Genomic DNA, 16,958 nt, shown 5'->3' with positions numbered 1-16,958 from the left:
GGCCTTGGCAGGTTCCCCGGTAGCTCAATTGGTAGAGCATGCCGCTGTCACATGGCAGACCCAGGTTCGATTCACGGATTCGGCCGGGTTGAGGCTGACAAGTATAGATGCAGGTTCGGATCCTGCCCGGGGAACCGAGTCAGTATTCCGGTATGGAGTCCGCGGTACTGACGGAAGCGTTGTAGCGACTCTCTGGGTTCGGATCCCATTGTTGCAACGCGGAAACTTCACGATGGCCGAATTCGGAGAGTTGGTAGGCCGATAGGTCCAGAACTTCGGTTCCTATGGACTGAGTGAAGGTGGATGCGTGGGGTGCCTCTTGCCAAGGTCCCACAGAGATACGGTAGGGTTAGCCTCGATGGGACTCTTCCTTAAGGCACGCGGGACCTTGGTCCGAGCGTAGGTATTATTATTATTATTCCTTGGCAGGTTTGCGCACCTGACGGGCCCTTGCCCACACACGGGGGTGCCGTTTACCACTGGCGCCGTGACGCACCTGGGTGTGCCCCTGTCATGGGACTCGGATGCGGCTGCAGCTGACTTGTACACCCGGCGGGCTCGCGGCATGGCGTTTGTGGCGCGTCTGTGGGCTGCCCTGTCTCTGACTCTCGTTGGCCGTGTGCACATTGCGAAGCAGGTGCTGGCGGCGAAGCTGGCCTACCACTTCAGCTTCCTCAACCCGTCGCCTGCGCAGCTGAAGGAACTCACCGACCTGGTGGACCACTTTGCTGCGCGCTCCATGCACGCTGAGGCACCAGCCTGGTGTCGCACGGGAACCCGCTCCTGCTGCCAAAGCGGGAAACGGCATGTCTGCCGTACAAGGACGGGGGTGTCAACCACGTCGACCTGCCTGCGTTCCTGTCTGCCCTGCAAGCTAAGACTTTCGCCCTCCTTGCCCAGCCAGGCCGGCAACCCTGGAAGATGCTCACCCGGGCGCTGCTTACCCATGTGCGCCCGGACTCCGCCACCACGTGGGCGTGGGTGTACAGCGACGCGCCGGCGCCAGCGGGGCTGCCTGCCCGGCTGGCGGCCGCGGTCGGCCACGTGCGGAGCGCGGGCGTGGAACAGCATCCACCGCAGCCAGCCACTCAGCCGCCAGCGGCGCCGCCACAGTGGCGGGTTAGCCTGGACCAGCTGTGGGTGGCTAACGCTGCGGGGGCTGTGTCCTACGTCCACTACACGGGGCGGCTCTTGGAGCCTGGGCCTGGCGTGCTGCCCCCGGCGGTGGATGGGGCGTGGCAGCCTGCCTGTGTGCTGCAGCATCGCAAGCCGCGGCACCTGTGGACCTTTGAAGAGCGGGCGGCGTACGATGCAGCATCACCAGGGGAACGGGCGGGGGCGTGGCCTCGGGCGCCGTACTTCCTGGCGCCGGAGACTGGGGTGGTGGTGCACCCGGAGCACTGCCGGATTGCGGGTGTCAGCTTGGCGGACTACACGGTGCGGGACGTGCGGCGGGCCATCACCGCGGCTAACCCGGCCGCACCTCCGGCTCCGGCACGCCCTGCAGCCATGCCGTGCCCAGCGCCAGCACAGCAGGCGGGGGGTTCGGGGACACAGCCGGCGGCACAGTCGCGGCTGGTGGAGCGGGAGGCGGAGTGGCAGCGTGCAGCGGCGCAGCTGACCACCACGGCGGCGCAGCATTTCCACAATAACCCGGTGGCTCTGGACCCCTGGCTCCACCGCACCTCTGCGGCAGCCGGGCTGCAGAATACGCCGGCGAGAAAACTGCAGTCGTATGCGTCCCCGTCCCAGCAGTCAGGTGAGGGGCTGCGGCGGTCCGCGCGGCTGCAGGAGCAGGCGGCGGGCGGGGCGGGGCCTAGCACAGGGCCTGCCACGGCGGCGGCGGCAGCAGCAGCGGCAGTGGAGGGCGACCCTCGCATGCCGCCCCCGGATGCGTCCCTTCTGCGGGGTACGTGGCGGAGGCTGTGGGACAGCCACGCCAGTCGGGGGGCCAAGGTACTTGTGTACCGGCTGCAACATGCTTACCTGCCTTGCGGGCTGTACAGGGCGGGCAAGGGAATTCGTCCACGGGTGACCACGGGGTGCGGGGGGTTGGGGGCGCACTGTCCTCACCCCGCCTGCGGGCCACCTGGCCCGCGGGCGTGGGCCAGCCTGACGCACATCTTCCTGGAGTGTCCAGCTTATGCGCAGGCGAGGACGTGGCTGCAGCAGCTGTGGGCCTGTGTTGCGCCCCAGGCAGCGGCGCCGCCAGTGACGGACGCGGGCTTCATGCTGGGGGACCGCATGGGTATGTGGGCCTCAGGCCCGCGGGGGGCGGGCGCGCTGCTGTGGAGCACTTTGCGGGCCACCTTCTTGTACGCCGTCTGGTGTGCGTACTGGTCCCGCGAGCCTGCTAAGCAGACGTCGGAGCATGTGGTTCGGGAGGTGGTCAGCGAGCTGCGCAGGGTGATGCGGCTGCGCTTCACTGCCGCCACGCTAACCCCTGAAACCCTGTCGGCTCTGCCCACTCAGCTTCTCACCGCACAGCTCAAGGCGGCTAAGCTGGAGCACTTTGTTGCCATCTGGACGGCGGGTGGCGCGCTGTGTGCAGTGGAGGAGGTTCAGGGTGGGTCACCGAAGTTGCACTTGCGGCTGACGCTTGCATCACCTGTGCAGGCCCCCTAGGTTTCCTTTTGGGCGGCGCTTCTTTCCAGGCGCTGGCGTGGCGTATTATCGTCATCAGCTTATCTGGCGCCCATGTGTTTTAGCTCTGGCTGGCGTCGCAGCGCCTGGGCGGCTGTGGGACTTCCTGCACAGCGCGTCTTGCAGCGGACTGGAGCCCGCTTAGTCAGCGCCACATCTGGCCCGCTTAGTTTTCTGCTTGTGTCTCCTCTGCCGGTTCTCCTGGGGTGTTGCTTAAGCAACCGACTTGTGGGGGTGGGGTGGGTTTGGGCGGGGCGAGTGCGTAGCGCTGGTGTTTTCTTTTCTGGCGCGCGGTGGTGGTGGTTCTTGCGGTTAGGCTGTGGTGTAGGTAGGTGCTTGGGTTAGGTCCGGCGGTGTTTTTGTGCAACCCCTCCCGGGGGGCGGGGGGGCCAGCCTCCTGCTCTGTCTGCCGGGTCGGGGTGGGGTGGGGTGGGATGGGTGGGGGTGGTTGGTGGCGGTTTTCGAGGTGTTTGCTTTCTGTTTTCTTCTCTTTTCTTCTCTTCTTGCCCTGTCAGGGTTCTGGTCTCGGGGACCAGGCTGCTTTCAGGCAGCAGGGGGGCAGCGCGTCTGCCCCTGTTCAACCTTGTAAGGATGATTCCTAAAAAAAAAAAAGAACAGCCACCAAACACCCCCATCCATCCCACCCCACCCCACCCCGACCCGGCAGACAGAGCAGGAGGCTGGCCCCCCCGCCCCCCGGGAGGGGTTGCACAAAAACACCGCCAGACCTAACCCAAGCACCAAACTACACCACAGCCTAACCGCAAGAACCACCCCCACCGCGCACCAGAAAAGAAAACACCAGCGCTACGCACTCGCGCCGCCCAAACCCACCCCACCCCCACAAGTCGGTTGCTTAAGCAGCACCCCAGGAGAACCGGCAGAGGAGACACAAGCAGAAAACTAAACGGGCCAGATGTGGCGCTGACCAAGCGGGCTCCAGCCCGCTGCAAGACACGCTGTGCAGGAAGGCCCACAGCCGCCCAGGCGCTGCGACGCCAGCCAGAGCTAAAACACATGGGCGCCAGATCAGCTGATGACGATAATACGCCACGCCAGCGCCTGGAAAGAAGCGCCGCCCAAAAGGAAACCTAGGGGGCCTGCACAGGTGATGCAAGCGTCAGCCGCAAGTGCAACTTCGGTGACCCACCCTGAACCTCCTCCACTTCACAAAGCGCGCCACCCGCCGACCAGATGGCAACAAAGTGCTCCAGCTTAGCCGCCTTGAGCTGTGCGGTGAGAAGCTGTGTGGGCAGAGCCGACAGGGTTTCAGGGGTTAGCGTGGCGGCAGTGAAACGCAGCTGCATCACCCTGCGCAGCTCGCTGATCACCTCCCGAACCACATGCTCCGACGTCTGCTTAGCAGGCTCGCGGGACCAGTACGCACACCAGACGGCGTACAAGAAGGTGGCCCGCAAAGTGCTCCACAGCAGCGCTCCCGCCCCCCGCGGGCCTGAGGCCCACATACCCATGCGGTCCCCCAGCATGAAGCCCGCGTCCGTCACTGGCGGCGCCACTGCCTGGGGCGCAACACAGGCCCACAGCTGCTGCAGCCACGTCCTCGCCTGCGCATAAGCTGGACACTCCAGGAAGATGTGCGTCAGGCTGGCCCACGCCCGCGGGCCAGGTGGCCCGCAGGCGGGGTGAGGACAGTGCGCCCCCAACCCCCCGCACCCCGTGGTCACCCGTGGACGAATTCCCTTGCCCGCCCTGTACAGCCCGCAAGGCAGGTAAGCATGGCCTGATCGATTGGATGCGCCTGGACGTGGGCGCGGACGGCACACCACGGCAGGGTGGTGCGCTGTACTTCTTGGACATTGAAAAGGCGTATGACCGGGTGCACCGGCAGTGGCTGTATGCGTCCGCGGAGGGACTGGGGTTTGGGCCGCGCATGCTGCGCTGGATCCGCCTGCTCACTGCCAACGGCTCTGCCCGCGTGTGTGTGAACGGGATGCTCTCTGACGCCTTCCCAGTGCTGAACGGCTTGCCGCAGGGCAGCACCGCCTCACCACCCCTGTGGGTCATCCAGATGCAGCCACTGACGTCCTTTCTGCGGCGGCAGGTGGAGCAAGGGGCACTGCGCACGCCCCTGTTACCCAGCGGCGAGCAGGCGCCGCCTGCTGCCCACCATGCTGACGACACGACCCTCACGGCGCGCGACCCGGCGGTGGACGGGCCGGTCCTGATGGCGGCAGTACAGCTGTTCTGCCGCGCGTCCAACGCCCGTGTCCATCCGGACAAGAGCAAGGCCATGGGCCTTGGCAGGTTTGCGCACCTGACGGGCCCTTGCCCACACACGGGGGTGCCGTTTACCACTGGCGCCGTGACGCACCTGGGGGTGCCTCTGTCGTGGGACTCTGATGCGGCTGCAGCTGACCTGTTCACCCGGCGGGCTCGCGGCATGGCGTTTGTGGCGCGTCTGTGGGCTGCCCTGTCTCTGACCCTGGTTGGCCGTGTGCACATTGCGAAGCAGGTGCTGGCGGCGAAGCTGGCCTACCACTTCAGCTTCCTCAACCCGTCGCCTGCGCAGCTGAAGGAACTCACCGACCTGGTGGACCACTTTGCTGCGCGCTCCATGCACGCTGAAGATGCCAGCCTGGTGTCGCACGGGAACCCGCTCCTGCTGCCAAAGCGGGAAACGGCCTGTCTGCCGTACAAGGATGGGGGTGTCAACCACGTCGACCTGCCTTTTTTTTTTGTGAGGAATCATCCTTACAAGGTTGAACAGGGGCAGACGCGCTGCCCCCCTGCTGCCTGAAAACAGCCTGGTCCCCGAGACCAGAACCCTGACAGGGCAAGAAGAGAAGAAAAGAGAAGAAGACAGAAAGCAAACACCTCGAAACCGCCACCAACCACCCCCATCCATCCCACCCCACCCCACCCCACCCCGACCCGGCAGACAGAGCAGGAGGCTGGCCCCCCCGCCCCCCGGGAGGGGTTGCAACAAAACACCGCCAGACCTAACCCAAGCACCAACCTACACCACAGCCTAGCCGCAAGAACCACCACCACCGCGCGCCAGAAAAGAAAACACCAGCGCTACGCACTCGCCCCGCCCAAACCCACCCCACCCCCACAAGTCGGTTGCTTAAGGAACACCCCAGGAGAACCGGCAGAGGAGACACAAGCAGAAGACTAATCGGGCCAGATGTGGCGCTGAGTAAGCGGGCTCCAGCCCGCTGCAAGACGCGCTGTGCAGGAAGGCCCACAGCCGCCCAGGCGCTGTGACGCCAGCCAGAGCTAAAACACATGGGCGCCAGATAAGCTGATGACGATAGTACACCACGCCAGCGCCTGGAAAGAAACGCCGCCCAAAAGGAAACCTAGGGGGCCTGCACAGGTGATGCAAGCGTCAGCCGCAAGTTCAACTTCGGTGACCCACCCTGAACCGCCTCCACTTCACAAAGCGCGCCACCCGCCGTCCAGATGGCAACAAAGTGCTCCAGCTTAGCCGCCTTGAGCTGCGCGGTGAGAAGCTGTGTGGGCAGAGCCGACAGGGTTTCAGGGGTTAGCGTGGCGGCAGTGAAACGCAGCTGCATCACCCTGCGCAGCTCGCTGACCACCTCCCAAACCACATGCTCCGATGTCTGCTTAGCAGGCTCGCGGGACCAGTATGCACACCAGACGGCGTACAAGAAGGTGGCCCGCAAAGTGCTCCACAGCAGCGCGCCCGCCCCCCGCGGGCCTGAGGCCCACATACCCATGCGGTCCCCCAGCATGAAGCCCGCGTCCGTCACTGGCGGCGCCGCTGCCTGGGGCGCAACGCAGGCCCACAGCTGCTGCAGCCACGTCCTCGCCTGCGCATAAGCTGGACACTCCAGGAAGATGTGCGTTAGGCTGGCCCACGCCCGCGGGCCAGGTGGCCCGCAGGCGGGGTGAGGACAGTGCGCCCCCAACCCCCCGCACCCCGTGGTCACCCGTGGACGAATTCCCTTGCCCGCCCTGTACAGCCCGCAAGGCAGGTAAGCATGTTGCAGCCGGTACACCAGCACCTTTGCCCCCCGACTAGCGTGGCTGTCCCACAGCCTCCGCCACGTACCCCGCAGAAGGGACGCATCCGGGGGCGGCATGCGAGGGTCGCCCTCCACCGCCGCCGCTGCTGCCGCCGCCGCCGTGGCAGGCCCCGTGCTAGGTCCCGCCCCTCCCGCCGCCTGCTCCTGCAGCCGCGCGGACCGCCGCGGCCCCTCACCTGACTGCTGGGACGGGGACGCATACGACTGCAGTTCTCGCGCCGGCGTGTTCTGCAGCCCGGCTGCCGCAGAGGTGCGGTGGAGCCAGGGGTCCAGAGCCACCGGGTTATTGTTGAAGTGCTGCGCCGCCGTGGTGGTCAGCTGCGCCGCTGCACGCTGCCACTCCGCCTCCCGCTTCGCCAGCCGCGACTGTGCCGCCGGCTGGGTCCCCGAACCCCCCGCCTGCTGTGCTGGCGCCGGGCACGGCATGGCTGCGGGGCGGGCCGGAGCAGGAGGTGCGGCCGGGTTAGCCGCGGTGATGGCCCGCCGCACGTCCCGCACCGTGTAGTCCGCCAAGCTGACACCCGCAATCCGGCAGTGCTCCGGGTGCACCACCACCCCAGCCTCCGGCGCCAGGAAGTACGGCGCCCGAGGCCACGCCCCCGCCCGTTCCCCTGGTGATGCTGCATCGTACGCCGCCCGCTCTTCAAAGGTCCACAGGTGCCGCGGCTTGCGGTGCTGCAGCACACAGGCAGGCTGCCACGCCCCATCCACCGCCGGGGGCAGCACGCCAGGTCCAGGCTCCAAGAGCCGCCCCGTGTAGTGGACGTAGGACACAGCCCCCGCAGCATTAGCCACCCACAGCTGGTCCAGGCTAACCCTCCACTGTGGCGGCGCCGCTGGCGGCTGAGTGGCTGGCTGCGGCGGATGCTGTTCCACACCCGCGCTCCGCACGTGGCCGACCGCGGCCGCCAGCCGGGCAGGCAGCCCCGCTGGCGCTGGCGCGTCGCTGTACACCCACGCCCACGTGGTGGCGGAGTCTGGGCGCACATGGGTAAGCAGCGCCCGGGTGAGCGTCTTCCAGGGTTGCCGGCCTGGCTGGGCAAGGAGGGCGAAAGTCTTAGCTTGCAGGGCAGACAGGAACGCAGGCAGGTCGACGTGGTTGACACCCCCATCCTTGTACGGCAGACAGGCCGTTTCCCGCTTGGGCAGCAGGAGCGGGTTCCCATGCGACACCAGGCTGGCGTCCTCAGCGTGCATGGAGCGCGCAGCAAAGTGGTCCACCAGGTCGGTGAGTTCCTTCAGCTGCGCAGGCGACGGGTTGAGGAAGCTGAAGTGGTAGGCCAGCTTTGCCGCCAGCACCAGAAGGACTGGGTAGGTAGGCAGGCTGGGGCCCTGAGGCTTTGTGCGACACGGCACGGCATGTGCTGCTGCGGCCGCGCCGTGGGCGTGTGTGCTGCATGGCTGGTGTTGGCCCCTGGTGTCTTGGCTGCGCTGAGACACCAGGCGGAACCGACCAGGATCACCCAGCAACTGCATAGCTACCCAAGATCAGCACTCACAGGGCATCACAGCAGGGCGGGCGCCAGGCAGCCGGGCGCCAGGCAACAAGGGCACGAAGACGAGCCACACCCCAAAGAAACAGCCAAGTGCTGCAGGGCTCCCCTGACCGCCACACCCAAAGCACCCTGCTTGCACGCGCGGATGCAAATGACCAACCACAAAGGTTGATACGCCGCCTGCTCCAAGCGGGTGAAGTGTGGTGCTCGCCGAGATGTTAAAATGCCGACAAGCGAAATGTCGCCAACTCCACGGCGACGCTCCTGAACCGCCAGAATCCTATTCCATAGCGGTGTCGAATTCCAAAGCACAAGCCGGCATAGGCTGAAGGGTGCTGGAGAGGGAGTGTCGCGCTACAGCTGCAAAGTGGACTGACCAAAAACGAGCACGCCCACAAATGCAAACTGCTTCACAGTGGTTCGTAGGCCTTAAGAAGCCGAATACAAAAGGAAGCAAGTCGAACAGCGCGAGAGAAATGACGTCGACTGTTTCAAAGCTGTGCAGAAGGAAAGGAGGATGCAAGAATAGCAAGAGAAGAGAGTAAAGTAAAGTAAAGTTGCCTGCGTTCCTGTCTGCCCTGCAAGCTAAGACTTTCGCCCTCCTTGCCCAGCCAGGCCGGCAACCCTGGAAGATGCTCACCCGGGCGCTGCTTACCCATGTGCGCCCGGACTCCGCCACCACGTGGGCGTGGGTGTACAGCGACGCGCCTGCCCGGCTGGCGGCCGCGGTCGGCCACGTGCGGAGCGCGGGCGTGGAGCAGCATCCGCCGCAGCCAGCCACTCAGCCGCCAGCGGCGCCGCCACAGTGGCGGGTTAGCCTGGACCAGCTGTGGGTGGCTAACGCTGCGGGGGCTGTGTCCTACGTCCACTACACAGGGCGGCTCTTGGAGCCTGGGCCTGGCGTGCTGCCCCCGGCGGTGGATGGGGCGTGGCAGCCTGCCTGTGTGCTGCAGCATCGCAAGCCGCGGCACCTGTGGACCTTTGAAGAGCGGGCGGCGTACGATGCAGCATCACCGGGGGAACGGGCGGGGGCGTGGCCTCGGGCGCTGTACTTTCTGGCGCCGGAGGCTGGGGTGGTGGTGCACCCGGAGCACTGCCGGATTGCGGGTGTCAGCTTGGCGGACTACACGGTGCGGGACGTGCGGCGGGCCATCACCGCGGCTAACCCGGCCGCACCACCGGCTCCGGCCCGCCCCGCAGCCATGCCGTGCCCGGCGCCAGCACAGCAGGCGGGGGGTTCAGGGACCCAGCCGGCGGCACAGTCGCGGCTGGCGGAGCGGGAGGCGGAGTGGCAGCGTGCAGCGGCGCAGCTGACCACCACGGCGGCGCAGCATTTCCACAATAACCCAGTGGCTCTGGACCCCTGGCTCCACCGCACCTCCGCGGCAGCCGGGCAGCAGAACACGCCGGCGAGAGAACTGCAGTCGTATGCGTCCCCGTCCCAGCAGTCGGGTGAGGGGCCGCGGCGGTCCGCGCGGCTGCAGGAGCAGGCGGCGGGCGGGGCGGGACCTAGCACGGGGCCTGCTACGGCGGCGGCGGCAGCAGCGGCGGCAGTGGAGGGCGTCCCTCGCATGCCGCCCCCGGATGCGTCCCTTCTGCGGGGTACGTGGCGGAGGCTGTGGGACAGCCACGCCAGTCGGGGGGCAAAGGTGCTGGTGTACCGGCTGCAACATGCTTGCGGGCTGTACAGGGCGGGCAAGGGCATTCGTCCACGGGTGACCACGGGGTGCGGGGGGTTGGGGGCGCACTGTCCTCACCCCGCCTGCGGGCCACCTGGCCCGCGGGCGTGGGCCAGCCTGACGCACATCTTCCTGGAGTGTCCAGCTTATGCGCAGGCGAGGACGTGGCTGCAGCAGCTGTGGGCCTGCGTTGCGCCCCAGGCAGCGGCGCCGCCAGTGACGGACGCGGGCTTCATGCTGGGGGACCGCATGGGTATGTGGGCCTCAGGCCCGCGGGGGGCGGGCGCGCTGCTGTGGAGCACTTTGCGGGTCACCTTCTTGTACGCCGTCTGGTGTGCGTACTGGTCCCGCGAGCCTGCTAAGCAGACGTCGGAGCATGTGGTTCGGGAGGTGATCAGCGAGCTGCGCAGGGTGATGCAGCTGCGTTTCACTGCCGCCACGCTAACCCCTGAAACCCTGTCGGCTCTGCCCACACAGCTTCTCACCGCACAGCTCCAGGCGGCTAAGCTGGAGCACTTTGTTGCCATCTGGTCGGCGGGTGGCGCGCTTTGTGAAGTGGAGGACGTTCAGGGTGGGTCACCGAAGTTGAACTTGCGGCTGACGCTTGCATCACCTGTGCAGGCCCCCTAGGTTTCCTTTTGGGCGGCGCTTCTTTCCAGGCGCTGGCGTGGCGTATTATCGTCATCAGCTGATCTGGCGCCCATGTGTTTTAGCTCTGGCTGGCGTCGCAGCGCCTGGGCGGCTGTGGGCCTTCCTGCACAGCGTGTCTTGCAGCGGGCTGGAGCCCGCTTGGTCAGCGCCACATCTGGCCCGTTTAGTTTTCTGCTTGTGTCTCCTCTGCCGGTTCTCCTGGGGTGTTGAAAAATAATAATAATAATATCTACGCAGGGCACAGGTGCCCGCGTGTCTTAAGGAGGAGTGAGACAAGCTCACCCCACCATTGGAAAACTTGATTTCCCTACCCCGGCTCCCCTGCGCGGGGGCCGCCATTGGCGGTCCCCTGGGTGCGGCCTCCCGGGCGGCATCGGGTGTTGGCAATGCCCATCTCTCGCTCTAGCCGGTAGTACAGGTTTGCGGTGCCCTGGAGTGTGGTGACGCTATGCATGTGGAGACATGTGCAGCAGGCCTTGGCTGCCTGCGGTTTGGCTCCTAGGTCTTTGAGGAGAGTTTCAAGGGTACGGGGGACAGTGCCACCGTGTCCCAGTGTAATAACGTGCTTGGTATCGTAGTGCACAGTCCACCCTGCAGCTCGCATGGCAGTGGCAAGGGTGGCGTGCTGTGCTTGTTTTTGAATGAGCTTCTCGCTGTGGTGCAGGTCAGAGGTGTATCCAACTTCAAGGATGTACACTGGGTAGGCCCCTTTGTTGGCTGGTGGGGATGTCATGAAGCGTTCTGCTTCGGACCGGGGAAGGTTCGGGATAAACAGAATGTCAGGCCGCATCCTGTTGAGGTCTGCAGCGGGCACTTGCGGGCAGAGCCATGACGGCGGCCGCATGCCCGCACAGTACTCAGGCAGTTCAGCTCGGGAGGTGGCATCCATTATCATGTAGCCACCACCGTTGTGACCATGGTGTAGGCATTCGGCAATCGTCCGCACTGCAGTGTTGTGTTTGGCTATCCTAGCGCCAACGAGTTGGGGGTGCGCGCAGTGGCCGGCAAGGTGACCTGCGGTGCCACGCTCTGGGTCAGATCCGCGGCTGCGCTGGGTGTGGGCACAGAGACCACATTTGTCGCTGTCTCGTAGTTTAAACAAAGCCAGCCGGGCCGGGCAGATGAGGCCTCCCTGACGAGCATTCTGTATGAACCGGCGTAGGCCGTGGCTGGCGTCCGAGTTCGTCATGTACGCGTTACTGGCGCGTGGGTCAAGGCTGGGTGCTGCCTCGGCCCATTTCTCAGTGTACAGGGTTTTGTTGGCGTATCCACCACGGCAGCTGGGGGCCATTGCCCTGGTGAGGCCCCGGTTTAGGTCCGACACGTAGTGCGTGGCTGTGCTATCGTCATCCCTGGTGACCGTGAAGGTCGGCCACCAGTGCCGGGCGTGCGGGTCGTTGTCGGCCGGTTCGGATACATCGGCGGGTTTTTCCTGGGTGGCGACGGCAGCCGCCCCTTTATCGGCTTCCTCGTTGCCGTGTAGCCCGGTGTGCGAGATCACTTTAATCAGGGCGGTGGGTGCGCCCCGGGCGTGGCGTGCATGGAGCAATGCCACGACTGAATCCAGGAGGTCCCGATGTTTACTCAGATGCAGTCGCCGAGGCTCGTTAATTGCTCGTTTGATTAGGTACAAGCTTGCAACAGAATCTGATGCAATAGTGAGCTTCTTAGTTGCAAATTCTTTACCTTCGCCACCAAATTCTGCGAGGGCAGCACGAATTGCTGCCAGTTCAGCTCTCGTAATAGTGTTTGTGCACCCAGCGCCATTTGGATTCACGTAGACAACGCGAGAATCGCTGAACCAGGCGCAGGCGCCGGCAACCTGGACTTCTTTGCCATTGTCAGTTTTGATTTTGCTTACCGAACCATCTGTCCAGACAGTGCCATTCACGTCGTGGGCCAGAGCATGGTGGGTCTGGAATCGCGCGTTAGGAAAGCGTCGTGCTTCGTCAGCCATGGCGTGTATCGTCTTTGGGTTAGCGTGCTGGTATTTGGCTTGCTTTAGAAGTGAGTTTGGGAGGGCCGGGCAGGTTGGGGCCGTGGCCGTGTGTGTCCACGTGCGCGGGTCGCTGATGTGCGTGGGTGCGTTCGCCCCCCGTTTCAGTGTGTCCACGAGCCGTTTCAGGCGGGGGGCAAAGCACTGGAGTCCGGCGGGGTTCCCAACAATGACCAGTCGGAGCCCCTTCTGGCGTTCAGCCTGGGTGTTGGTGCCAAGTCCTGTGTCAAGGCCCGCGGTGCCCGCGGACCAGTTGGCCAGCTCGTGGCAAAGTGGGTGTTGAAGCCACTGCGTGTGGGGGAAAGTGGCCGCTTTGGGGAGCGCCAATACAGTAAGGGTTGGTTCCTGTGAGTCACGCATAGCCTCGGTGCATGCGAGGGCCCACATGAGCGCCTTCCGTGCATCGTGGGGGGTAGAGGGGGGGTGGGCATATTGCAAGCCGGTCCATGCGGTCTGGTAGGCATCGTGCAGTGCGCCAAAGGCCCCATCAGCAGGGTCTCGTGTCCAGTATTCGTGGGCTGCAGTGGAGGAGTTTAGTGGGGACGCAAACATTTCCCGAATGTGTACTGCTTGTGTGACCCGCAGGCATTGGACGATGGCTGCTACTGTGCCTGCCGGCAGCGACACCTGGTGCATTGGCATGGCCTTGCGGTCCTGCTGCGCCGGGTCATAGCGGTAGCGCATGATGAGGGCAGCGACCGCTTCCTCAAAGGCGTTGGGCCGCTGGTTGCCGGTGTGCCTGAAGCGCTCCCACAGGGTAAGGAGGCGGGGGTAGGTGATGGTGCCCAGCCAGCGGCCACTGGGTTCATGGACGTGCGCCTCAGCTGGGTCACGGCGGGTGCCACCAGTGGTGGTAATTGTGTATGCTCCGGGGGCCACGATGTCCTTGTAGGGGTTGCACGGGCTTGTGGTGATGGTGGTGGTCGTGCGGATGTCACGCGCGCGGGATGCGGTATCCAGGGGCTCGGCGTCGTGGCGGCCTTGGCGCTGTCTGGCGGTAAGGTTCCGATCAGGTGCGGGGCGCACTGTTCGGGGCCGCGGGCCTTGGTTGGTACCGTTTGCTAGCCGGGTTTTGCACTCCTCCAGTAACTCCTCCCATTGTGGACTGTGTTTTAGGTCCCGTTCACGGTCCGTGCTCGGCGCCCACGTGACATGTCGTAGGAGTTTGGTCGTCCAGGACGAGAATAGGGGGGCCCCAGTGGGCTGCGGTGCTGCCGGCTCTGCAGCTTGGGCAGGCTCTTCAGGTGAGATTGCGTGGGCTTGGGTTTCAGCCGGAGGCTCAGCCTCGGTCTGCGCAGGTTGTGGGCATGGGCGCGTCGCAAGAGGGTGCTTGTAACACCTGGCATTCTGGATAGTTGCGTAGCCCATGCGAACAAAAGCAGAGACAATGCCGGCCGGGCAAATGGACGGCTTCCACTGCACCTTCCAGTATTTTTCACGTGTCCCAGAGGTGTCCTCTCTGGCTTTGCGCTTCCGTGTCAGTTCTTTGTCCGTGACAGTTTGTTTGTTTTCGCTGTGCAGGACCTGTGCCAGTTCCTGTCCGTCATTGTCCAGGTCGTAGGTGAGTTGAGTGTCACCGTTAGTGCGGTTGTCGGCGGGCCGTGGGACTAGATCGTGTGTGATCCTGGCGCGGGCCAGTCGCCAGCTGGGACGGGCCCCGTGGCCTCCCGCAGCTTGCGCTGCCGGGGCGGTCAGGGGCGGCGTCGGGCTATCGGCGTCCATGGGGTCGTTGTGAGCGGCAGCCTGGTTGACTTCCATAGGCAATCCTGTGTTGTTCAGATACTCGCTTATGGCGTTGGGTTCGGGGTTGGCGGCATTCGCCGTGAGGCGGGTTGTGAGGGCGGGTGGTAGCCCACGGCGCTGTTGGCGTGGTTCGACAGCATGTGCAAGGGAGGGTGGGTCTTGTGGGTGTGGGTGGCAGATCCGCATGTGTCCTGTCATGTCTTTGGCGAGCGCCTGGAATACCGAGCATGCCGTTTCATATCCCCGCGTGCCCACCGGCAGGCTCTCATCGCCGTTGGTGAGCCGCAGGGCATGGTTGATGGCGGCGCGGTCCCCGGTGAGCAAGTCCTCAGGGGTAGTGCGTGTAGTTTCTGCAATGCGTGCGCGTTGCGCTGCATGTTTTGTAACGCGCCGTGCGCGTGTTTGGTTCTGTGGCCGGCGTGTTGTAGCCGGCTTGCGGGCTCTGGCCGGTGGCCGTAGGGAGGGTTGCGTTGCCCCATCAGCGGGGACTTCCGGTGCAGCAGCACCTTGTGCGCCGGGATGGGCCTGGGCCGCCCCTGCTGGAGAGGGGGGGGCTAGGTCGGCGGGGGCTTGCGTGGTGTTTGCTTGGGCGGGGGGCGCCTCCGGGAGGGGCTGCAGGTACCGGTCGAGGGGGTTGGCCATTCCGAGAGGGAGGGGGTCCGCCCTCATGGCTAAGGCCACGATTGCGGCCACGTCAGGCAGTGCACGCTGTGCGGTGGTCAGGGGGGCAGGGCTGCCATGGGCTGGAGCGTTTTCCCCTGCACGTGCAGCCATACTGAGAGCAAGGCTAAGCCTGTTCAGGGCTACCTTGTGCTTGTGCCGGACCCGGCTCGCTCCCATGTGCTTCTCGAGGTCCGAGCTAGTAATCAGGTGTTTGCCTGTGTTGCGGTCCACCAGGTGGCTCAGTTCGAGCCTCAGGTCCGCAAGAGGGAGGACGTATTCAATGGGGAGAGGTTCGACGCCCCGGGCCTCAGCTTCTGCCTCAAGGGCAGCGGCAATGGACCAGGTAGGCGCAGTAAAGGCAGACCCATTTTGGTACAGTGTGACACCGTACTCTTTTGCCAGGGTCATCTGTTTCAGCGTCGTAAGGTGGTGTGACCTATGGGCTGGGAGAAGGTGGGCCTGTGTGGGGCCAGCTATGCTTGCCTGGCGCGGCAGAAGGGCTCGGGTTACTATCCCAAGACGGCCCGAGTCATTTAGGGCAAGGACCAGGGCTCGCTGGGCCACGCGCGCGTATTGCGGCAGGAGGGAGCCCAGGCCCAAGCCGTATTCGTCGGCGGGCAGGAGGGAGGTCCGGGTGGGGAAGCTGCGGGGGAGTCCGTAGCAGCGCTTTGCAAAACCAGCCAGGGTAGTGTCGAGCGTTGTTATGTCCTGTTTTGTGAAGGGCATTGCTGCGAATCCATATGCAACTGTGGTGTGCACGCACTGTTGTATCATGCGCAGGCGTTGTGCCGGTGTCGCCAGGGATGTGGCAATGGCTGTGCCCTTGTCCTTCACAATCTCGGTGACTCTTGCGACATGTGCCGACCAGTCCAGCGAGAACGTGAGCTACACTCCCAGGTACTTGGACGGCTGGGTCGGGGGGAAGTACGGGACAGGGGTCGTGCCAATCTTAATTGTGTTGGTCATGTTGCGGCGCATGGCGGCAAGGGTAGCTTTTCCTGTGGGCCCGTCAAGGTTGGGGTCCGAGCGAGATTTGTCGTGCCAGATGGCGGTGGTGGCACACTTGGTGTGATTGACACGCAGGCTCGCCCACTCGGCGTAAGATGCGATTTTGTCACATTGAACCTGCAGGTCGTCGAGCGAGTTGGTGAGCGCCGCCAGGTCGTCTGCGTACGCGGCGGCACTGCAATGGTATTGCAGGTTTTCGCTGGGGGTCAGGCAGCCGTAGTGGTAGCCCCGTCCGCCCGCATGGAGCCAGCGGACAAGAGGTTCCATGAACAGAATAAAGAGCACAGGTGAGAGTGTATCCCCTTGCACGGTGCCTCGCTCTATGGGAATGGCGGATGTGCTTCCGTGTTCGGTGCGGATGCGGGTGGTCGCATGTGCATATAGGTTGCGGACTGCGCGGATCAGGTCCGTTGGCAGCCCAAGGTCAAACATAATTTGTAGTAATCGGTCCTGGTCGATTGTGTTAAACGCGGAGCTATAGTCCACGTATACCGCATAGACATCTTTTCCAAACAGTGCGGCATCCTCAAGGGCATGTACCAAATTTAGGACCTGCCTTTCGGTGTTGCAGTAGGCACGGAAGCCTTCCTGCGCTTCACTGAATAGCTGGAGGGGGCCAGCCAGTTCGCCAATGCCCAAGGTAAGCATGGACGTGTACAGCTTGTAGCAGGTATTTGCGAGCGCAATGGGCCGTTTGTTTTTTATGTCCAGGGCGTCTCCAGGTTTGGGGAGTAGCACGGTCTCCGATGCGGCCCAGGTTTCAGGTATTTGTGACTTGACGTACATGATTTGCAGGATACAGTGGAGGTTGCGCTTCATGCCTGATGGCAGGATACGGAGCAGTTCGTTTGGTATGCCGTCAGGGCCTGTCGCCTTGTTTCTGGAGAGGTGAGAAATGCACTGCTCAAAATTTGCCGTGTCTGCCATGCTGGGGAGCATGGAGTGTGTGTCAGGGTGCCGGTTGCGGTCCAGTGTGAATTGATCTGTTGCGTCGGCTTTTTCAAAAGGGTAGCCGCGTGTGGCGTTGCTGGGTAGTCGGAAGTCCCCAGTGCGGGTGCCGCGTGGT

The 16,958-nt window shown here is 64.3% G+C and overlaps 2 protein-coding genes across 2 annotated transcripts; both read left to right on the top strand.

The window, feature by feature from the left end:
- The first annotated feature begins 8,755 nt into the window (after positions 1–8,755).
- CHLRE_05g235060v5 (uncharacterized protein) lies at positions 8,756–11,991 on the top strand. Its single transcript, XM_043062240.1, has 3 exons — positions 8,756–9,754; positions 9,977–10,084; positions 10,309–11,991. Exons 1-3 carry the CDS (start codon positions 8,785–8,787, stop codon positions 10,335–10,337), a joined length of 1,107 nt encoding a protein of 368 aa, XP_042924803.1. The 5' UTR covers positions 8,756–8,784; the 3' UTR covers positions 10,338–11,991.
- CHLRE_05g235018v5 (uncharacterized protein) lies at positions 10,176–12,071 on the top strand. The gene has a single exon (XM_043062239.1). It carries the CDS (start codon positions 10,246–10,248, stop codon positions 10,459–10,461), a length of 216 nt encoding a protein of 71 aa, XP_042924804.1. The 5' UTR covers positions 10,176–10,245; the 3' UTR covers positions 10,462–12,071.
- The last annotated feature ends 4,887 nt before the right edge of the window (positions 12,072–16,958 follow it).

This window comes from Chlamydomonas reinhardtii, chromosome 5, assembly GCF_000002595.2.
Source record: "Chlamydomonas reinhardtii strain CC-503 cw92 mt+ chromosome 5, whole genome shotgun sequence".
Lineage (NCBI taxonomy): Eukaryota > Viridiplantae > Chlorophyta > Chlorophyceae > Chlamydomonadales > Chlamydomonadaceae > Chlamydomonas > Chlamydomonas reinhardtii.
This window is presented reverse-complemented; position numbering and strand designations above follow the sequence as displayed.